General features: G+C 44.4%; 1 protein-coding gene across 2 annotated transcripts; it reads left to right on the forward strand.

The window, feature by feature from the left end:
- Nucleotides 1-139: 139 nt before the first annotated feature.
- Nucleotides 140-22319, forward strand: LOC147058857 (uncharacterized). Of its 2 annotated transcripts, XM_085908021.1 has the most exons (6): nt 140-3690; nt 3799-3831; nt 3919-3966; nt 11423-11708; nt 11793-11945; nt 20781-22319. In XM_085908021.1, exons 2-6 carry the CDS (start codon nt 3811-3813, stop codon nt 20942-20944), a joined length of 672 nt encoding a protein of 223 aa, XP_085764147.1. In that variant the 5' UTR covers nt 140-3690; nt 3799-3810; the 3' UTR covers nt 20945-22319. The 2 variants fall into 2 exon arrangements, with proteins under 2 accessions (XP_085764147.1, XP_085764146.1); XM_085908020.1 differs by having other exon boundaries at nt 140-3831.
- Nucleotides 22320-23707: the final 1388 nt, after the last annotated feature.

Genomic DNA, 23707 nt, shown 5'->3' on the forward strand with positions numbered 1-23707 from the left:
AAACACTTTGCTAAAGAGTACAAAGCGAAACCAGCAAGAGTTCCAGTGGCCTGGAAGAGTATTACAAAAGAGCAAGCGCTGAAGGGTTTGAAAGATGCTTTCAGCATTAAAGAAAGTAACACGATGCAGGCTGTAATTGTGTGACGTAGATAAAGTATATGGCACCTATCCGGGTGTGGAATACATTGAGAATAAAAGAACAGAGAACAGTTCAAAAACTGGTAGAGGAGGGTGACTGGTTGACCTAGTCAACCTCTATTGCAATTCTAAATATAACTAGAAGAGGGTGCCAAAGCTAGATTGACTTGACATAGGGGGTAACGTGATGGGAAACGAGTAGATCAATAAGATAAATTGTTAGTGATAAAGGAACATAAGAGTTTGATCTTAAAGTAGTTCATTAGACATCTTGTGTATGAGAGTATGAAACTGTAAAGTGCTGAGTGTGTGACGGTGGGAACAAAACAAGATATGTGGTGCAAGGATGTGTAAGAATGGAATGTTCCAGAACAAAAGATAACCCAGCAAGGAGGACAAGATAACCACAGGGCCAGCTGGTAGATAACAACTGGTGACCCTGTAAGGAAAACTACAACCAGGAGGAGCGAGCGAGCAAGTGATTCTGCAGGAGAAGAAAGACCAATGAGAGCAAGCTAAAGTTAACTGCAGTATACACATAGCCAATAGAATGACAGAATGCCTTTGTTGATGTGCCATTTGCATATTGTGTAGTATAACTCATGGCTGGGCAACTCGGAAGTAGAGTACGTCTGCTGGTGCAACAGAGGCGTACAGAGGTGTATTGAGAGGGACCCGAGACCCAGGTGCTGTATTAGATCTGTGTGTTAGGAATAAATCCACTCGTGTGAAAATGCTGGCTTCCTGATACCTTTCTATTGCAGAACGAGCGCGCATATTGTTGGATGAGTGGCAGTTGGGTAAGGTCACAAATTGGAGTCAGATTAGTAACTTGAGTTTATGTTAAATTAGAAATAAATTCCAACAACATGAAGAAATGACCACCTGAAACGTGATCATTATACATGAAGAAATGACCACCTGAAAGGTTTGGTTTATGTTTTACACGTGTTTTAATTTTTATTGCTGAAATCGCATTTTCTCGCCGAGTTAAGCACGTTTTCTGAAATGTCGCTCTCCCGTCACTCTGGTTAATTTGTAATAAAAAAAGGGCTGCTGGGGGCTCGAGAGTATAGAGTTGATCATTATACACGAAGAAACGACCACCTTCAACGTTTGGTTTATGTTTTACACACGTTTTAATTTTTATTGCCGAAATCGCATTTTCTCGCCGAGTTAAGCACGTTTTCTGAAATGTCGCTCTCCCGTCACTCTGGTTAATTTGTCATTAAAAAAAAGTGCTGTTGGAGGCTCAAGAGCACCAAGTTGATCATTCTACATGAAGAAATGACCATCTGAAACGTTTGGTTTATGTTTTGAGCGCGTTTTTATTTTTCTTGCCTCAATCGCTTTTTTCTCGCCTAGATAAGCACGTTTTCTGAAATGTCGCTCTCCCGTCACTCTGGTTAATTTGGCATAATAAAAAGGGCTGTTGGGGGCTCGAGAGTGTAGAGTTGATCATTATACATGAAGAAATGACCACCTTCAACGTTTGGTTTATGTTTTACACGCGTTTTAATTTTTATTACCGAAATCGCCTTTTCTCGCCGAGTTAAGCACGTTTTCTGAAATGTCACTCTCCGGACACTCTGGTTAATTTGGCATAATAAAAAGTGCTGTTGGAGGCTCTAGAGTACCAAGTTGATCATTATACATGAATAAATGACCACCTGAAATGTTTGGTTTATGTTATACACGCGTTTTAATTTTTATTGCCGAAATCGCATTTTCTCACCGACTTAAGCACGTTTTCTGAAATGTCGCTCTACTGTCACTCTGGTTAATTTGTAATAAAAAAAAGGGCTGTTGGGGGCTCGAGAGTATCAAGTTGATCATTATACATGAAGAAACGACCACCAGAAACGTTTGGTGTATGTTTTACACGCGTTTTTATTTTTCTTGTCTCAATCGCATTTTCTCGCCGAGATAAGCACGTTTTCTGAAATGTCGCTCTCCGGTTAATCTGGCATAATATAAAGGTCTGTTTGGGGCTAGGGAGTATCGAGTTGATCATTATACATGAAGAAATAACCACCTTTAACGTTTTTTTAATGTTTTACACGCGTTTTAATTTTTATTGCCGAAATCGCATTTTCTCGCCGAATTTAGCACGTTTTCTGAAATGTCGCTCTCCCGTCACTCTGGTTAATTTGGCATGATAAAAAGTGCTGTTGGAGGCTCGAGAGTACCAAGTTGATCATTCTACATGAAGAAAAGACCACCTGAAACATTTGGTTTATGTTTTACACGCGTTTTAATTTTTATTGCCGAAATCGCTTTTTCTCGCCGAGTTAAGCACGTTTTCTGAAATGTCGCTCTCCCGTCACTCTGGTTATTTTGGCATAATAAAAAGGGCTGTTGGGGGCTCGAGGGTATAGAGCTGATCATTATACATGAAGAAATTACCACTTTCAACGTTTTTTACACGCGTTTTAATTTGTATTGCCGAAATCGCCTTTTCTCGCCGAGTTAAGCACGTTTTCTGAAATGTCGCTCTCCCGTCACTCTGGTTAATTTGTCATAAAAGAAAGTGCTGTTGGAGGCTCGAGAGCACCAAGTTGGTCATTCTACATGAAGAAATGACCACCAGAGAGAGAAAGACAAGGCAGCTTCCTTTGATGTCTATTGTTATGCAAATGTAGCAGGTGTTTATGCTAATGAGTATGACATCCTTGTGTGACATCTGGTCAGGTGTCACATCCTGATTTGGCATCCTTGTGTGACATCCGGTCAGGTGTTCTATCCAGATGTCTTGTGACATCCTCTGATGTCAGACAGAAAGGCGCCATCTCGTGGGGTCAGGTGTTACATGGTGATACTCGTCCCATCCTGGGACAGGTGTTACATGGTGATGCTCGTCCCATCCGGTCAGGTGTTCTATCCTGGTGTCAGACAGAGAGGCGTCATCTCGTGCGTCCGACAGAAAGGCGCCATCTTGGCTGGCCAAGATGGCGTCTTCCTGGTTGTCGCAGGGGGAGATCGCCCTATTGGTTATCGCGGCCGGCGGCATGTCTGGGCATGTATTTTTTACTTTACCAAGCTATTTTAGCTATTTTAGTTATCGCCATATTGGTCATGGTTAATATTACGCTAGTGTACATGCTAAACATGCTAATGTGTTTGATGGCCTGGTGGTGCATGTATTGGGGGTATCACCAGTCAATGTGTAAATTGATGAAAGCGGATGAAGACAAACTGTCTCCATTTTACCAGAGTGTTTTCGCATCACATATGATGTGTAAATGGATGAAGGTGGATGAAGACGAGCCGTCTCCGTTTTACCAGAGTGTTTTTGCATCACATAACCTTGGAGGTGTGACATTTCCCCCCAGCCAAGTTTGAAGGGCTGATTAAGACAAGCCCCTTCACCAATCATTAGCTTTAGCAGAGTGTTTTAGCATCACATGACCGGGGGGTGTGCTCTTTTCCGCCCGCCAAGTTTGAAGTTAGTTTGGGACAGACAACCATCAATCATTTGAGAGAGCAGACCGGCGCAGAAGCTCTGATCAGCTGAGTCGGAGAGTGCTGAATACTGTACCGAGATGGTTAAAGGTGGGTGTTGCTAGTTTTTTTTATCAATATATTAATACATTAAGCTTATTATCAGGCACTAAGGATATTTGTAAAAACATGATGTAATGTTTATGTATTGTGCCATAGATATCATCGTTTATGCTGATGTTCATGATCCTCGTAAGTAAATGATTTATGAGTTTATTTATATGACTATATTACTCTTATTTTTTCTACTTTATAATACTTTTTTTCATTCACCTACAGCCCCATTCAATGATCTTAGCTGGGTTTTTCTTACACAATCAGACTACGGTGAGTGAATGTGGTATTCATCTAGGGTTGTTAATATAAATGCTACTGGTTTAAGATTTCATTTTATGTATTGTTAGGATACGGATTTTAGCTATTGATCTGACTCCAAATTACGATCAACTTTAACACAAGTTTCTATGTCCTAATCCACACACTGGCGCACCTAACAATTTTGCGAGTTCGTTCTGTCAAAGAGAAGACCAGTAGATCAATCAGACCAAATTTACCAAATGTTTATTCCTAACAAAGTGCTCTAATACAGGCCTGGGTCCCGGGTCCCTCACACTAAAACTCGTGCGTTTCTGTGACCACCAAAAGACGACACATTCTTCCGGGTTGCCCAGTTTTAAAGAAACACAATATGAATATTTAAAGCATGCAAAATATTGTGTGATGATTGGTCGATGGTCATCTCCTCCCCGTCGAGGTGTCATCACTGCGGTCAGGAGTTTGGGGATTTTCCTCTCGAAGCCCAACCACCTGGACGTGGTATTGTTCTTTGATCACCGACCTCGAGGTGTTATCGTCTGGTACTCTGTTGGAATAATCTCGGGGGAAGCCTTGGCCTGCCAGACCAGGAGGCCCCACCCCCATGAGCTTACGACTCTCCTCCAAACTAAATGCTTTCTATTTGGTTCAAGGAATGTCCCTTGATCCCCGCCAGCCCCATGTTTCCCCCCTGTCCCCATGCCACTCCTGTGTTTGTTCTGTAAGGAGTCTTCAATGACAATGAGCAGAGCTTCCCTGCATAGGCGAAACGTCCCCCGCCAGTTCAAAGGGACTCCACTCCCCCTAGTCAACTGTAGCTCTGACCCATAGACTGCAGATGATCAAAATTGGCTATACACAGTTCGAAGAAGTCACACCAAAGCCATCCCACATTTACTCAATGTTCGTCCAAGGAACCGCACATCAGCTACCCCACATCTACCCAATATGTGCCGAAAGGTCCAAGCAAGGCTAGACACCACTATCATCATTATGTGTTGTGCTAGTTCACCAAGAAGTCAAACCTAGCAAGGGGCCAGTCGCATTGTTCCACAGGCAAGCGACATTCAAAGTGCTTCAAGTCATCCGATCACAGCCAAGCAGGAGTCGGCCACCCGTGGAGAGGACAACCGGCCGGGGGAAGAAAGCAGACTCCGCACTCCCAATGTGGGGGTCGAGAAGATCAACCCACACCACACCACACTCCCCAGCCAATCAGCGTTACTACAGCCACCATCTCCCTTCCTGGGCCTGTTCCATAACTCAAAGAAGAAACAAGTTCATGCAGTGTGCCTGCACATTCCTCACCCCCACCAATCCACACAAGCACTCCAATACTAGATATTATATTGATATGATTATATGTTTAACACAACCTTGAAAAATATGTTTGCTAACTGCTGAAAGCACATTTCCCTTTATTCCCTCTCATGACCTCATTTATGAGGTCATCACCCGCGACTCTAACAAATATCTACCAGTGCGCTATCGGTCCTTTCTTCCTCCCGCGGCTCATGTTGAGCCACCAGGGTATATTGGCCCATCGGTGGCAACGGGCCAACGGTTTTCTCGATCAACCGGACAGTGAGTGATCTAATACATGGAACACAACAACAACCGCATAACATCATAATTGTAGTAAAAATAGCCACAGCAACAAGCACAGACATGATGAGCCCTTTCCAGTTTCCAAACGTTTTCATCCAATCAAACCAAATATCGGTGTGTACACCTGAATGATCTTTCATCTTTTTATTCAGTGTCCTTAGTCCTTCCAACGCCTTGGTCAGTCGTCCCCCTGGTGCCGTGTTGTTTGGGATGAAAGTACAACATGCATCACCAAACATTCCACACACACCATGTTCCTTAGCCAATAGCATGTCCAACGCAATTCTATTTTGGAACGCCATTAATGACGTTGCGGCCAATTGTTCATGAACTGCGGCAAATGATTCAGCTGTATAATTACCCAGTCGTTGGACATTGTAATGAACGTAATTAATACGGTCTACATTTTTATTGGGGGTGATCCATAGGAAGATACTTTCGAATCCCGAGGCCACTTGATTAACGAGTTTATACTCATCTGGTACACCCCGGGGCACTCCTATAGCGTCAATATATGTTGGATCGTCGTCGCTCAACCACGGGGCAAAACGTCTCTTTTGGCTCGCTTCAGGAGCTCCGCCAATGGGGACTCCAGGTCCCAATTGAGATTCTGTATTTCAATGGGGACAACCACCACAGGCATTATCAAAGACACGAGGGCACAGATACCTGATGCATTCTTTGGCAAGCGATCATATAATTTGTCATCACCACACCACAACCAGATGTCTGCACGAGAGAGAGGAGAGGTTACAGTCAGTGACAAATTTTTGAATTTGAAATTGAATTTCCACCATGTGGAATCTATTGTCCCAATACTTATGCCGGTCCCCTTTAACTTTAAACATGTCATATTTTGTTGAGTCACATGGTTGTCAAAAACGGGCTTTCTTTTTTAGTGAATAATTGTATGTATGCCGTGACTCTCCAATGCCCTCTCAACCGAGGACAAACCAAACTCATTCCCTAAGCATTGAAAAACCATAAATAAAATAAAACAACCACATTTTTCCATATTGTTAACTTCTTTTGTCCATGACATGAAGCAACTACAAACCGTCCATCCTCTTTACATTGGTGAATACATGTCCCTTCTCTGTCTGGTGGGGCTAAATCCAATATTTCCCTTACCTTTTCAATTTGCTTCCTCCACACCCTTCTCTGGTACTTTTCCAGTTTGTCCTGTAACGTTTGGTTTCTCTCTGTCCAATTAAACAACGTGACATGCATTTGCCAATTTCCGCTGTCACATCTCTGTCTCAAACCTCCCTGTTCCTCTCGTGAGAGCTCTTCTGTTGTGTTCACCTCAGCCTCAAAAACTACTTTTCCTCTGCATCAATATTGTCTATAGGTGGGTGAAATTTGAATCTGGGACGTTTTCTGCTGGATAGTCTCATCAATTGTCATCAATGTCCACACAAAAAGACAACTTACTAAAAATAGCACTACTAAAATTAATTCTGAAAAATCCGAAAATCCTTTCGAGCCCTCTCCTTTACTTTTCCGTATTGCTGCTCCTTCTCCTTCTGTCACCCCCCTTTTGGCCGGGTCCGGGACACGGCCAAACAAGAATACCTTCATCCTGACGGAACAAACTCTGGGGCCGGACGTAGGTGTGTGTAGTGATACCACCGGCGTCCTTAGAACTCGCTCTGGGCCGCGTGAGTCGTCCTGGCCAAGACACGAAATGGGGCCCTTCCACCTGGGCTCCGTCCACTTTCTGGAGATGACTCTGACGTAGACGTGTACATGTGAGCTGTTTCTCCACCGACACGCCTTCCTCCGCCGCAGCCGTTTTCTCTCCAATCTGTGCAGAAACACTGGACACCAAAGCAGACAAATAGGACCCTTATGCTGTATGAGACCAATTTGGTACCGTAACATCCTCCGGTGGGACGAGCGTCGTTGCTGGTCCCGGCATTAGACGACCTGTCATCAATTCAAACGGTGCAAATCCAGTGTGCCTGTTAACAGATTGCCGCACAGACAACAAGGCAAGCGGAATCGCTTGGAGCCAATTCATTCTCATTTGAGCAATAATTTTGGCCAGTTTTTTCCTTCAACGTCCGGTTCATTCGTTCAACTTTGCCCTGGCTCTGAGGATGGTAGACACAGCCGAATCGATGCTTCAAACCCAGAATTGATTCCACCTTGGCCAAGGCTTTGTTGTTAAAGTGTGTACCATTGTCAGAGCGGATCAGGGCTGGAAAACCATGCGTGGGGATGTAATGGGTGATCAAAGCCTTGATCACAGCAGCAGAATCTTCTTTCGAGCACGGATATGCCTCAGGCCAGCCTGAGTAAGCGTCAACCAACACAAGCAAAAAGCGTTTCCCATTCACTCTTGTATACATGTCGGTGAAATCAATGATCACCTCTGCTCCCAGCCACGGGGTCGGCTGAAACAGGCCGGGCTTAGGCTTCAACGTAGGACGCAAACAGGAGTCTGGGTGTTCCCCGTCCAGATTACTGGACCGCGGGACACCAACATCTCCAGCAATCCTGTCTGCCATGGGTTGTTTAATTTGGTATGCATTCTGAGACTCAAACCAGTACAAATTAGGAATGTGAGTTTCCCGCCAATCGGTCTGTTGCAACAACTGCTTGACCATTGAGCCCAATTGTCTGGCCTTGTGTCCTGGGGCAAGAGCTAGGGAAATGTGTGGCACCCCTTTTTCTGTCATTTTGAACCACTGCATTTGTTCATGTGTCAGCTCAGTTACCGCTGCAACTCCCTCTTTACCAATCAAAATGCATGATGAAATTAAATCCCACATGTGCCCTTCAATTTCTTCAAACAAATCCCGATATACATCATCACTTTTTCGGTCATAATATAGAGTGCAATGCAAAGGATCAACAGGTGGGTGGTATGGCGTCAGTGAGCAGATCCAGGGTTTCCACAGTTGGTAGGTCGAGAACACACCACCACCAGCAGGGGTCTCTGGCTCCAGCCTGGCCCAGTAGATGGTTGCAGTTTCTGCTTCTGTTGGTAGGGGCGCCATCAGCCACTGACCATGTTGTTGTATTTGTTGTGAGCACTGGATGCTGATGCCATCTGGAAATTGAATAATCACTCCCTCTGGCCCACACAGAATTCTGGCTTCAACGGCTGACAACAAGTCCCTCCCCATCAAATTGATTGGGGTGTCCGTGGAATGGATGTATTTGTGCCAGAGTCTACACCCCGTCCGGGTGATCACAGTCTCAAGTGGTTTGGTAAAAGGCAGAGTTTGTGGTTTTCCCGAGAAGCCGACCAAAGTTGTTGTTTTCTTTGACAGTGAGGATACAGGAAGGGCAGTGTTTATTGATGAATATGTTGCGCCTGTGTCCACCAGCATCTGCACAGGTTTTCCCTCCACTGTCACATGAAGCATTGGCTCCGCCGGGCCGCTGCTTCTCTGGCTCCCCGGGCATCCCTATTCGAATTGTCCACACCAGAGATCATCATGTTGATAGTACTGACCTCTGTGTGCTTGTGGCTGTTGCCAGGGTCGTCCACTCGAGGGAGCTGTTCGTGTTTGTTGTATCGGCTCCTCGGGTTGGTGTGGCGGGCCTCCGGCTGGACGGCCGGCTCCGTGCGGTCGATACTGCGGGCACTCTCTTGCCCAGTGATCGGTTTCGCCGCAGATGTAGCATGCGTTGGGCGAATGGTTTTTGTATGTCGCCCTCCCCGGGTAAGCAGGTGCACTCCCTCCCCGGCCTCTGTATCCGCCCCGGAACTGGCCCCTTCCGCGTCCCACCACCTGAGGAGCCTGTGACATTTGCATTTCCTTTTTCTGTGATTTAGACTGTCTAGCTTCACCATGCATTTTTGCCAACTGTAATTTCAACAACTGTTTGGATAATGCGTCTGTCTCGTTATCAACTTTAGCTTGTGACTCAGTAAACATTCTGCAGTGATGCAAAAGATGACGTTTAAACCGTTCCTCGGCACAAACCAGAATGTCAGGGTCTGACATTAACTGCTTCTTCACATCTGGCGGAAGTCCATCCACCAGCGCCGTCCGGAAGAGCACCTCTGCCTCGTGCGTGAGAGCCGGATGGCGACCTGTGGTTTCAATCCAACTCTCCACACATGTTACATAATGTTGGGCAGGTGACATTTTCACATCATAAGGAAACATAGTGGGGGCCAAATCGGTGGGTTGTGGGAAAGTCATTTTAATGTTTTCAAACAGGGGCGCTGCTACTTGTGGCAAGGGCACCTCCCTCCCCAGTCTCGCTGTGCCTGCTGCTTCCTCAATCGCCTGCAATTGCACTAGGGAGCATGCTCCTGCCAACATCTGTCGCATGTCACCAAGTGTACAACTCTGTCCACTCATTAGAGCCAAAAACTTGTTCAGCCACACCTTGCCTCCTCTGTGTAGTGGGGGCATCTTTTCCATCATCGCAGTTACATCACGGAGCACCATGGGCTCGTAACGCTGACCATCCGCTGTTGCCACTAGGGGACACATCAACTCATTTTTCTGAACCTCTGCTTGTATCATCTGTCCACGAGTACTCCGCAAATTATATTCTCTCCGTGTCTGGCTCTCTCCCTGTCCGCCCTTTTTTCTACCATTCAGATTCGCGTACTCCAACATTTTCCTCTGTTGCATCACAACATCATCTTCCTCCTCACCTCCGCTACCGTCCCGCTGTGAATGCTCTTTCTGTCTCCACTCACTCTTCGCGTCTTGTCTTATTTTCTCCGTTACCCATTTCAACATCTGCGCTTCCTGTCTACGCTGCTCATCAACTTGATCAACTTTCTTTTTTAGCTCCTCGTTCTCGGCACTTAGTCTATGCCCACCTACTCCTTTCGTTATGTTGGACGTTTGAGGGCTCGGAGCGGGGGTGGAAGTGTCCACGCGGGACGCCTCCTCCTCCCTGATCCGTCGCCTCTCTCTATTTACTGCTTGTTTTCCTCTCGAAGCCCAACCACCTGGACGTGGTATTGTTCTTTGATCACCGACCTCGAGGTGTTATCGTCTGGTACTCTGTTGGAATAATCTCGGGGGAAGCCTTGGCCTGCCAGACCAGGAGGCCCCACCCCCATGAGCTTACGACTCTCCTCCAAACTAAATGCTTTCTATTTGGTTCAAGGAATGTCCCTTGATCCCCGCCAGCCCCATGTTTCCCCCCTGTCCCCATGCCACTCCTGTGTTTGTTCTGTAAGGAGTCTTCAATGACAATGAGCAGAGCTTCCCTGCATAGGCGAAACGTCCCCCGCCAGTTCAAAGGGACTCCACTCCCCCTAGTCAACTGTAGCTCTGACCCATAGACTGCAGATGATCAAAATTGGCTATACACAGTTCGAAGAAGTCACACCAAAGCCATCCCACATTTACTCAATGTTCGTCCAAGGAACCGCACATCAGCTACCCCACATCTACCCAATATGTGCCGAAAGGTCCAAGCAAGGCTAGACACCACTATCATCATTATGTGTTGTGCTAGTTCACCAAGAAGTCAAACCTAGCAAGGGGCCAGTCGCATTGTTCCACAGGCAAGCGACATTCAAAGTGCTTCAAGTCATCCGATCACAGCCAAGCAGGAGTCGGCCACCCGTGGAGAGGACAACCGGCCGGGGGAAGAAAGCAGACTCCGCACTCCCAATGTGGGGGTCGAGAAGATCAACCCACACCACACCACACTCCCCAGCCAATCAGCGTTACTACAGCCACCATCTCCCTTCCTGGGCCTGTTCCATAACTCAAAGAAGAAACAAGTTCATGCAGTGTGCCTGCACATTCCTCACCCCCACCAATCCACACAAGCACTCCAATACTAGATATTATATTGATATGATTATATGTTTAACACAACCTTGAAAAATATGTTTGCTAACTGCTGAAAGCACATTTCCCTTTAGTATGTACCAGAGCTCATAGCCGCCGCTGAAGAGGATATCAGAAAAAACGGGCTGTCGACAGAAGCTGATTCAGAAACAGCACAGACATTAGCAGACATCTCTCAACGGTGTTTCAAAATACCTGAGCCGCAGGAGTCAAGCGCACCAGAGTCACGTGCTAGCATTGGGCCTTGTGCAGACCGGCAGAAGGTGGAGCCGGAAGCGTTGACGGACACAGAATTGGCGGATGCTTTAACTGCATACGAAGGTGTGAACCACCCTCACGAATCGACAAACAAAGTTAAAGGTATACTTTTTTATATGTTATCATTCGACTAACCATTTTTTGCTATTATAGCGGTTTTACTGATTTTAAATATCTACCCTCCAGCTAAACGCCGTTTCACAAGTCGTGGGGTTCAAAAGGAAAGGAGGAGGAGGAGCTGCTGGGCCGCCATCTACAACGCGAGCCGTCAGACCAACAGCGCGCGAGAGTCGGCACGCGAGGGTCATCACCATAACAATAGAAGACGAGAGTGTGGTGGTAACTGCATTTACAAAAGTCGACTCCAAGAGTCTTTTAGGGTTATACGAATCCTGACGAAATTGGCTGAATCAACATAGATCACTGTTTGTACTATTTCTGTTGTGTTTTTTTTAAAGAAATATAATGGAGCGTTGTAACCTGTCGTCAACAGAGTCAGATTTCCTAACAAGCATGAATGAAATAGATTTGCAACCATGTTCTGAAACGGGCACAAACCAAAGAAGTAACGCATCTGAGTTAGATTTGCTTAGCGTTAACAATGATATTGATTTGCTATCGGCTGATGCGTCTGACGATCATGTGTCAGATCTGCTCTTGGTTCTCAACAATATGAATGCTGCTGTGTCGGGGGGTGAGTCAAGTCAAGTTTATTTGTATAGCCCTAAATCACAAGCAGTCTCAAAGGGCTTCACATAGACAATCAATTGACAATAATTCTCAAAGCATCCCCTGATCTTAGGCTCCCAAAAGGGCAAGGAAAAACTCAAAAAACCCCTACAAGGGGAAAAATGAGAAACCTTGAGAAGGGACCACAGATGGAAGGATCCCCCTTTCAGGATCACCAGGCTGCAATGGATGCAAAGAGGGCACATAAAATACATCATATGGAAACCAAAAAGTGGATGCCCAGGCCAAAGCCAAGAGCTGTCGGAGGTGCCTTCGATTGTCCTGGCAGTGTCCTCCAGGAGGGTATTCCACTGCAGTTCCCTCATGGTGAATTGGTCCACGAGAATCTAGATAGCCATCGTCAGCATGGGTGTCACCTAACCACCTCCCCAGCCGGGGAGGGGTGGGGGAGTGGGGTCGGGGAGAGGTTAAAGGCCACATCATGAGAGCCCCCTAACCCCCGATATGCTTACACATTTACAAGCTGTCGTAGATGATTTGAACAATCAAAGTTTGAATGAAGGTAGACAGAGTCCTACACCGATCCCGCCACAATTGGTAGAAATTATAGAGGAATTAAACAACCATGCCAATGATAACAACGGCCATATCAGTCCTGATATTCCTATACACCTGCTAGCTATGATCAGAAATCTAAATACACAGCCCATGGTTGACCAGTTGCCCGTTAATCCTGTTGACCCTCTTCCATCTGCTATCAAAGTCGACACACCAACATTTCAACACATGCCTCACCAACTTAGCAACTGTTCTGTAATAATTGATCATCAAATAGATGCTATCGATGCCGACACATCAACATTTCAACACATGCCTCACCAACCTAGCAACTGCTCTGTAATAACCGAGCATCAGATTGATGCTATTGATGCTAATGATGAGAACACACACACAGATATGTTTGTGAATGATGTAAATTCCCAACAAGGTGGTTCTGTTGTAGTTAGCAGACCGCATTTCAATAATGTGGAGGTAAGGAACCAGCTAAATATACCATCACAAACGAACATCAATGATTTTGCAACCTTATACCTCCAGATTGAGGATAAGATCGATGATGTCATGCGCGAGGTGGATAGGCTGGCACAACAAGGTGATGTGATTCAGGTTGAGTTAGTGGGTGGTAATGAGAAAGCGCATATCTACAGGCAAAAGAGTGACATAAACTCTATCAGAGATCATGTAACAGACATGCTCGAACATCTAGCTCAATCAAACACAGAGCTTCTTGCCGACGACAGCTTAGAGCTTGTTATGCAAATAGTCACACCATTACAAGGTGGTGGTGGAATGCGGCGCAGGCTGGTAAACAGTACCAACAGAGAAATTTTGAGGTTGAAAAAACGGCATTTACACATACCCCGTAACAAAGACAACAAGCTATGTTTTGCTTTGTCGCTAACCTATCTGCTAAATAACACACTAACAGCAAAACAGGCCACAAGGCATGCACGACTTTTACACGAGAGTGTAGGGTTGAATTGCCAGACCCCTGTGAGTCTAGGGGATGTCCACAAATTTGAAAAAATCCTCAAACGGAAAATAATTGTAATGTATTGAAAAGAGGATTGTCGTCCGATGACTTTTTTTGACACGCGTTACCCCGCATCAGATGAAGACACTTTATTTGTCTTACTACTTGAGGGTCATTTCTATGGTGTGAAAGCTATAGAGGCATTTGTTGGTCACGCTTACTTTTGCAGACATTGCTATAAGGGGCACGAGAATTGGCATCAACACCGTTGTGCAGGGCATTGTGATGTTTGTCTCGACCCGTTTTGTAAACAAAAGCGGTTTAAGCGAATCATCTGCCCTGATTGTAACAAAACTTGTCGTAATGAGGAATGCTTTGCCAAACATAAAGAGGCCCGGGTGGCGAATCGTGTGAGCAACTGCAGCTCATACAAAAATGCATCCAATGTGGTCTGCAATATTATGTGAAAGCTGATGGCACAGGTGTTAAACATCGCTGCCCTGTTAACAGGTGTACTGTCTGTGACGAGGTTTTGAGTCAAAACGGTGCTCTGTTAAACCCTCATGTGTGTTACATTCAGCCCATCAAGCCTCATCCACCTTGCAAAGATGTAGTCTACCACGATTTTGAAACCTATGTAGATACAGATGGTTTACACAAACCTTTTCTCATCTGCTGTAAATCAAATAGATTGGAGAAACATTGGTTTGGTGACGAATGCGTTGATGATTTTCTTAGTTTTTTTCAAAACCCCCGGTTTAAACAAATGACATTTGTCGCGCATAATGCGAGAGGTTTTGATTCATACATCTTGATAAAGAGAATGCTCGAATTCGGTATCAAACTTGACATTCTGATGCAAGGGAGTAAAGTTCTGTCATTTGTCGATTTAGACATGAAATCTCGATATATAGACTCTCTCTCATTTCTGACCATGCCCCTAAGTGCGATGCCTAAGGCCCTCGGGTTTGAAGATAAATCAAAGGGGTATTTTCCGCACAAATTCAGCTCTTTAGAACATCTAAACTATGTAGGGTGTTACCCTGACCGTGCACACTACGGTGTCGATCGGATGTCACCCTCTCAACGAGCTAAGTTTGATGAATGGTACGACAATGAAGCTAATGGTGTGTTCGATTTTGCTAAGCAGGCGATAGCCTATTGTAAGAATGATGTTGACCTGTTAATGTTGGGGAGTGAGAAATTCAGGGGTGAGTTTTTTGAAGCCACAGGAACAGATCCATTCAAAGCTGTGACAATTGCGTCGGCGTGCATGAATGTTTTTCGCGCTAACTTCCTCACCCCTCAAACACTAGCCATCACACCTTCAGACAACTATACGGGTCAGTATAAAGCCTTCTCACATGATGCTATACAATACGTGCATTGCCAGAATATTCACATCAGACATGCGTTGAACGGAGGTGAGGTCATGATAGATAAGTACACTGTGGACGGTTATACCGAAATTGACGGTGTAAAAATAGTGTTTGAGTATTTTGGTTGTTATCACCATGGCTGTTCAGAATGCTACGATCCCACCAAAATATGCCCGACAACAAAACGCCCCTTTCAGGAGAGGTTTGATAGCACCCAAAAGAAAATTCAGGAACTACAGCTTAAACAGGATGTGCACCTTGTAATCATGTGGGAGCACGAGTGGTTGCAGATGAAAAAGGTGAACATACAGATGAAGGAATTCCTGAAAAAGGCCAAATTCCCCACACCTCTCAAGCCGAGGCAGGCCCTCTTTGGAGGTCGAACAAACGCGTTCATTTTAAGATACACAGCAGAACCTGACGAGTGTGTGTTGTATGTTGATGTAACGTAATTATACCCTTACATAAATAGCACAGGCATCTACCCCATCGGGCATCCGACGATTATCCATGATGGTTTTAAAGACCCCAGATCGTATTTCGGCTTCATCAGCGCCACAGTCAACCCACCACGTGGTTTGTATTTGCCGATCTTACCCTTCAAAACAGCTAAAGGTAAACTTGTCTTCACACTGTGTCGTAAATGCGCTGAGCTCGATAATCAACAAACAGCATGTAGACATGATGATGATCAAAGATCGTTAACAGGTGTTTGGACAACCCCTGAATTTGTTAAGGCACTTGACCTTGGCTACACGATTGCAAGTATTACAGAAGTATGGCACTACACAAGAACAAGCGACACAATTTTTCAGGGTTATATGCGTACATTTCTTAAAGGTAAACAAGAGTCTTCAGGTTATCCGGCTCACGTGGTCAACCAAGCTGATTGACAAAAATACATAGAAAATTACGCAACTCACCAGGGTATCCAGCTCGACCCTTCTAAAATTGCTGTAAACCCAGGAAAAAGACAAGTGTCAAAACTCTGTCTTAACAACTTGTGGGGTAAGCTCGCGCAGCGTGAGAACATGGCAAACACCAAAATTGTGACAAAATCTGAGGAGTTTTTTTAACTTCTGTTTTCAGGCCTGTACGATGTGAGGTTTTTCCACTTCATTAGTGAAAAGCTTTCGATTGTACAGTATTGTCTCCACACAAACACAGAGATACCTGCGTCAAAAACATCAAATGTGGCTGCAGCGTGTTTCACGACAGCCTATGCGCGCTTGAAAATGTATAGCTATTTGGAGGTTTTACAGAGGAGAGTGCTTTACACCGACACCGACAGCATCATGTGCACCGTGAAACCGGGTGAAAGTGTTCTTCCTCTAGGGGATTATCTGGGTGATTTGACAGATGAGCTCTCGAATGACACCATTCAAGAATTTGTCTCTGCAGGGCCAAAAACATACGCTTACTGTTAGGGTTCATGAACTATCTTGATCGTATGATTATGTTGGGATGTAGACTAGAATGATGAATGAACTTTGTTTTAACCGGGACCCTCTGAAGTGGTTAACCATTTGCTGAGGTGACCACCACACATGTAAATTGTCACCCCCACCTTGGCCACCACACATGTAAATTGTCACTGGCTACTCTCACCCCCACCCTTCTTCTCTCAATAAATACTGTCTTGCATGAATGCAACGGCAGACTTTGTTCAGACATTGCTGTATCTACAGTAACGAACAAATTCTCCACTTGCAAGTGTTCAAAGGGCATACTGTCTCCCATGTGGTTCTTGCAAAATAAGTTAGAGTCAGAACATCCCTAACATTTTGGTGCCGTGACCCGGATCCAACATACCCACCGCTGATCGACGGAGGACGACGTGCTGCATTGTCGACAAGCCAGCGTCCATTAGGAGGACCTGGTAAAGAAAAGTCCTGGCAAGAAAATTCTTCGCTGGGCCAGCATCTTAGGTCTGCCTTCGTCGGACAACAGTGGATTGACGGGATCCGGCAGTGCAACGAACCAGGGGACAAGTAAGTTAAAGCCCTAAAATTGTGTGATTGTGTTGTTGTGAAACGCGTAAGAGTGGAAAATGCACGGAATATAGCTTGGGTTCAAGTCCCAGTGGAAGGAACAGACTAAGAAAAACAGAGCTTCCTTTTCGTTCATCGATGTGCGTAGATTCTTTGTCTGTTCTTCCAAGCTACAGGATCTGGCTTGGGTTCAAGTCCCAGTGGAAGGAACGTGCTAAGAAACACAGAGCTTCTTTTTTGTGATTCAAAGAAGGGTGTAGATTTTTCTTTGTGCGTTTTTCCGAGCCATAGAACAGCTTGGGTCCAAGACCCAGTGGAGGGAACGGGTTAAAAAAGACAGAGCTTCTTTTTCTTGATTGGAGAAGGGCGTAGATTCTTTTTTGTCCGTTTTTTCCCAGCTGTTTGGAAGGGTTTTATACCCATCCGAGATAGGCCTAAAAGTTAAAAAGCGCTAAGTTGTGTGGTTGAGTGTGTGACTGGTAGGATAATTTGACTAAGAGGCAATTTTGTTGAAGGGTCAATTTAATCCTACATTGAGGATCCTCAAAAAAGTAAAACAAAAAATTGAATAAAAATTGGAAACATCTAAAAATACCAAGTTAAGATAGGAAATAAAAACGGTAAATCTCTAGCTCTTGAAGGTGATGAGAAGTACATGGCAATCAGATTTCTTAATTGTATGCGATACATGCCAAAGTGGAAGAAAAAGTATGGAGTAGAAGGGAAGTTGAAAGTTGAAATGTGGAACGTAGTGGTAGATGATTTGGAGGAGAGTGTGGCTAGGAAGCCAAAGGGATTGAGAAAGGAAAGAAAAGAGGGAGAATTGCAATGTGCTAGAGTGTGGTTGAAAACTTCACAAGTGCGAAGAGAACAAATTCAAAAGACCAAAAATGGAAAGATAAAAAGTGATGAGGCTGCCATTCCATTAACATTTGAAAAATAATTTAGGGTGCATAATGGCATCCCATTCAAAGATGCAGCTGAGAGTGCTTATCAGCAACAGCTAAAATATGCGCTCCTCACTGGTTCCCCCCCTGAATTAGACAACTGGGTGCGGAAACACTTGGTGGAAGCACACACTGCTTGTGTTACAACAACCATGCAGTGGGCCAGAGACGCTGACAAAGTGATCAAGAAAGGCAAAAGTTCTGATGTATTTCATCTAGATGATGATGATAATCATGTAGATGAAGATGCAACAGTCTTCTTCCAAAGTTCCCAACGGGGCAGAGGAAAAGGTCAAGCCCAACAAGGTCGCAGGCCACCATACAATTCAAAACCCCCACCAGATTCTGACAACTGTTGGTACTGTGGGAGACGAGGACACTTTGCGAGAGTGTGTCGTTATGCAAAACGAGACCAATCAAAGGGTGGAGGAAGGGGCAGAGGAAAAGCCAAATTTTCAGCATAACGGGCTTCATCCCCTTTGACCGCTCATGCTCCTACTTTTGGTTTAAAACATTTTTTTTTAGATTATTAGAACTCCTGTACATACAATGAAATTATGACAATGCTGATTGTAAGTTAAAATTTGCAAACCAAGTGCTAATGAAATACAACTTGTTTCTAAAAGATAAATTGAAAAATTAGAATGTGGTGTCCTCGCGTGCTTGGGTGGGACCAGCTTCATGATCGACCGCAAGAAATGGCCAGCTTGTGACGAATCATTGATGCCAGGTCCCCTCCCCTCGCACCGAGAGCTGTGCATGTGTGTGCATATTTGTTAAACTGATAAAATTGGCTAAACCTGTGTACAAAGAAATTTGTTAGACTGTGGTCTATCCAATTTGCACCGAAAACAGAAACAATTTTGAAGAATAAAAATAGATTAAAAAAATACAAAAGAGAGGAAAAGAAAACTGTTTGTAGGCAGAAACTGGTTTACACTAGTGCTCATTAGTGTCTCATCCTGATGACAAATTCGAAAGACAGAGAAAACATGTTTTCTGGAATTGGATGAAGCAAAATTGTGGATTTCACACACTGCAAAACTAAATTTGGAAAAATAATTGATTAGTTGTGTTGTAAGAGTCTACAAACTTCTATATTTTAGTTAAATCTGAGAGATTGAGTTGGTTAATTAAAAAAAAAATCTGATTAATTCGCAAGCTGATTTTTTTGTGTTGACTTTTTTTGGATTGGTGAATTGTTCTATTGTGTTGAGAATGGTATATGAATGTTGTGTGGAGGACTTGGATAACTTGAGACCAATGTGATGAAAAGACTCCTCTTTGGTGACTGTGTGTGAGATGCAAATGAGCAGGGACGAATGATTTCCTGAATGAAAGGAGAATATAGGTTGAAAGGTTGAAGTTGTTGGAGACTACTATGGGAGATTGGTAGAGCAACTTTGATGAAAGAGTGATTTTGTGCGAGTTAAATGCTAAGAAAACAAAAACGAAAAACCCAAAGAAAATGTTGTTTTTGGACTGCTAATTACTAACGAAGCTGTGAGGAAGTGGTGTGGGTGTTTAGAAGGGCACGCGCTTATGCGCTTCCCTGGCTCATCAACATTTGTTTGACTGATCAAGGGAGCCATTTGTTACAGGATTTAACATCCAAATCTAACCGGGATCAGAGAATCTCCTTTGGGCCAGGAGGCAATAAATGGGATAGCCCCTGTCGTAAATGGTCTTTTGTCAGGAGCAATCTTTAGGAAGTGCTTGGATTCTCCTTACAAGACTCCTGTTTTTCCAGTCCAAAAGGCCAATAAAATTGATTGGCGAATGATACAAGATTTCCGAGTGGTAAATGAAGCAGCACCTAATGTGCCTGACCCACACACGCTTCTAAACACTTTTTGAGGCAGCAGCAATTGCGACACATGGGCCTTGCCATGTGTCAACAGGAGGGATGAGGACAATTCACTACCTTTGGTTTAGATGCTTACTTAAACTTTTTTTGTAAAGCATGTCCTGTTTGTGTGAAACATAATCCACAAGGGAACATGAGACCTAAGAGAGGCTCATTTCCAAAACCGTCTTACCCATTCCAAATCATGCACATGGATTTTATTGAACTCACACAAAGTGGACCTCACAAATACTGTCTAGTGATGATTGATGCATTTTCCAAATGGGTTGAAATAGTTCCATCTAAACGAGCAGACGCCTTAACAGTGGCAAAAGCCATTTGCAAAACCGTCATACCGGTTCATGGCATCCCGCAGATCATTTACAGTGACAATGGTCCACACTTTGTGAACCAAGTTGTACAAAACATGGCTGTACACCTTCGGATAACGTTAAAAAACCACTGTGCTTGGCACCCATCCAGTGCAGGCCTGGTTGAACGAGCAAACGCTACTATCAAAAACAGGTTGGAAAAAAAATGTATGGAATCAACAGGCGGAGCCTGGCTGGAGTGCCTAGACTTGGTGAAACTCTATATGAGAATCACCCCCAATTCAGAAGGGCCTTTTGAAATTATACATGGGAGACCATATAGACTACCTGTGTTACCTGCAGATTTGCAAAAAGCAGATGAAGAACAGACCTTGGCAGATTACATGATCAGAACGCTCAAAATGAAAGATGTGTTAAATGCAAATTTACTGCCGCTTGATTTTTATTCCCCACAGGTCAACAACCGCTCCAAGCCAGGAGACTGGGTCTACATCAAGGTCATCAAAAGAAAGAACTGGGCCAGCCCACGGATGGGTCTGGACTTGATGACTGCAACACAACGGTTCTAGCAAGAAAGCAGATCCACCATCGACAGCGTTCCCGTCCCCAATTCAAATAGAGGTAGAATAATCCTCTTCCCCCTTGGTGGCCAGGTAGTCTACCCTGGCCACTGAAGACTGAAGACGACAACCAGACACTTCCAGGTTCTCCCCCGACGAAGCAGTGCTGCAGAGGGGGTGAGAATTGTGCTCACCCTCCAACAGTGGGCGTGCCAAGCCCCAGACGGCTGAACAATCACGAGCAGTTTTTGTCTTGACTGTTGTTATTGATAACATTATGGTCGCCTAAGGCAGAGGGACCGTGTGAGACTTTTCCTGCATTATAACATCTTGCCGCAGGTTTTTCACTCACACATTAAAATTGCTCTACGTAGATTGCGTAGATGATGTTTAGCCGAGCATGTTTTACAGAAACTTAATGATTTGGCAATCGAAAATGCTTCGCAAGTGATGGGTACAATGATATGCTGTTTCTGTGTGTTGATTTTATTGTTGTTTTTCTTTCTTCATTATATTTTCTTACTTATGTTTGATTGATCGGGGTGGGCATAATCATATGATAAACAGGAGGGATATGTTAGGGTTTATGAACTATCTTGATCGTATGATTATGTTGGGATGTAGACTAGAATGATGAACTTTGTTTTAACCGGGACCCTCTGAAGTGGTTAACCATTTGCTGAGGTGACCACCACACATGTAAATTGTCACCCCCACCTTGGCCACCACACATGTAAGTTGTCACCCCCACCTTGGCCACTCTCACCCCCACCCTTCTTCTCTCAATAAATACTGTCTTGCATGAATGCAACGGCAGACTTTGTTCGGACATTGCTGTATCTACAGTAACGAAGAAATTCTCCACTTGCAAGTGTTCAAAGGGCATACTGTCTCCCGTGTGGTTCTTGCAAAATAAGTTAGAGTCAGAACATCCCTAACACTTACCGAATGAGGGAGACAGGTCGCGTTGTAATGAAGGTTAAGGGGATCACGCAGACTCACGAGAGCAGTCAAAACATCAATCTCGATAGCATGCTCGGTTTGGTTCAGGGTTACATTGACACAGCAGGTGCACACTCAGATGTGCTATACGCCCCCCAACACAGCATTGTTCGTGATAAGAGGGGGTTTCATCTCAGAAACACGTCATTCTCCAAACGGCTTCGTGTGGTCTATGATAAAAGGAGGTTACTCAAGCGAGGCCCCACTGAACCGTTTGGTTATTGACAACTCTCTATCCATACGTGTGTGTGTTTGTGTGGAAATGGCTTTTAATCAGGTTGATTTTGACCCTAGATTAGAACTTCCCTTTTCATCTTTAGTAGCAGGGCCTTCTGGTTGTGGCAAAACCTTTTTGGTAAAAAATGTATTGGAAAATCCTGAACATGTTTTGAGAAAAAAAACTGAAAATATTGTTTGGGTCTACACATCATATCAACCGATGTACGATGAGCTCAAAAGGCTGAATAAAGAAATCACATTTATCAAAGGACTGCCTGAATCTTTTGATGACGAGAAGCTGTTCCCGCCGCAGCAACATCATCTGCTGATTTTGGATGACATCGTCTTCCAGGCTTCGGATAATCCAGAAGTGGTTCGAATATTCACTCAATATCGACATCATAAAAATTTAAGCGTTATAATGCTGACACATAATGTATTCCACCAGGGGAAATTCAGCCGTACAATCAGTTTAAACAGTAATTATTTGATTTTGTTCAAAAACCCGCACGATAAATTACAAGTGAATGTTCTGGCAAATCAGATTTGCCCTAGCAATCGGAAGTTTTTCCTAGAGTGTTTTGAGGATGCTACAAAGGACCCGCATGGCTATTTACTGATAGATTTGACACCATCTTGTCCAGAACAATATAGACTGCGGACAGGTGTACTACATAACCAGTGGCCTACTGTTTATATCCCTAAACAATAAAACCATGACAAAGCTATTAAAAACAAACGCATCGCTACTCCGCTCTCTGTTTACATCCAAACCTGCCAAACGTAAGCATTTACTCCTTAGAGGTCCTGCTAGTCTAGTGAAAGCATTGTGTGAGATCTGTCCACACATCCGATCTCGCCTTCGCAATTTTTTGACAAAATTGCGGACCATAACATCGTTTTTTAAAGGGTCAGTAGTGTAATGAGATAACACCTCCTGGTAGGTAAGGCCGCATCCGCGTTGACACAAATAATACACGCAATGCTGTCCGCAGGTGTCCGTCAGTTCGTGTTGGAGTTGTCTGTTGTGGTATGTTATACGACTCGACCGTTTTTTCAGAAATCCGTATATACTAGCGGGGTAGTATGGATTATTCGGTGGTAAACCAAAAGGATCAAAGAATGGGGCCGTTCCGTCGTTTTCCAGCGTTATGGCGAGCCAATGCTCCCCTGGAAGATGGCGGGGGTCGGTATTCACAATATAATGCTTCGGGGGGGTGTCTATGATGTCACTGATCTCATCCGATGCAAACACTCCTCCAAAAAGGGATCTTTGTTTTCGAGTCATGATCAAATCTAATTCCCGTCCGTTCATCTTGTTAGTAATAATCCATCAAGACTTCTCTCTTTGCATTGATTTCTATAATTGAATCATACGCCGCATACACAATAAGCGTAGCTGTGTGTGGGAGGGGCACACGGAAGCGCAAATCAAGTCTTAATACGCCATTATTAATCCTCGATAAAGCTCCCGAGTCATCTGCTTGATTTAGATTGAAAACAAAAAGGGAGTAGCCGTGATTAAAGTCTTGTTGATCGATACATAGAGGTAAATCTTTTAAAAAACGTCCAGATGCGGTGTATAAATTATGCAATTCCCG

The sequence above is a fragment of the Syngnathus leptorhynchus genome, chromosome 3, assembly GCF_054491065.1.
Source record: "Syngnathus leptorhynchus isolate UIUO chromosome 3, UIUO_Slep, whole genome shotgun sequence".
NCBI classification, from domain to species: Eukaryota; Metazoa; Chordata; class Actinopteri; order Syngnathiformes; family Syngnathidae; genus Syngnathus; species Syngnathus leptorhynchus.

Coding starts and splice junctions, on each gene's coding strand:
- LOC147058857 (XM_085908020.1), top strand. CDS start 3,811: ATGCTGATGTTCATGATCCTC. Junction 3,832..3,918: donor TGCTGATGTTCATGATCCTC/GTAAGTAAATGA, acceptor ATTCACCTACAG/CCCCATTCAATGATCTTAGC. Junction 11,709..11,792: donor ATCGACAAACAAAGTTAAAG/GTATACTTTTTT, acceptor TCTACCCTCCAG/CTAAACGCCGTTTCACAAGT.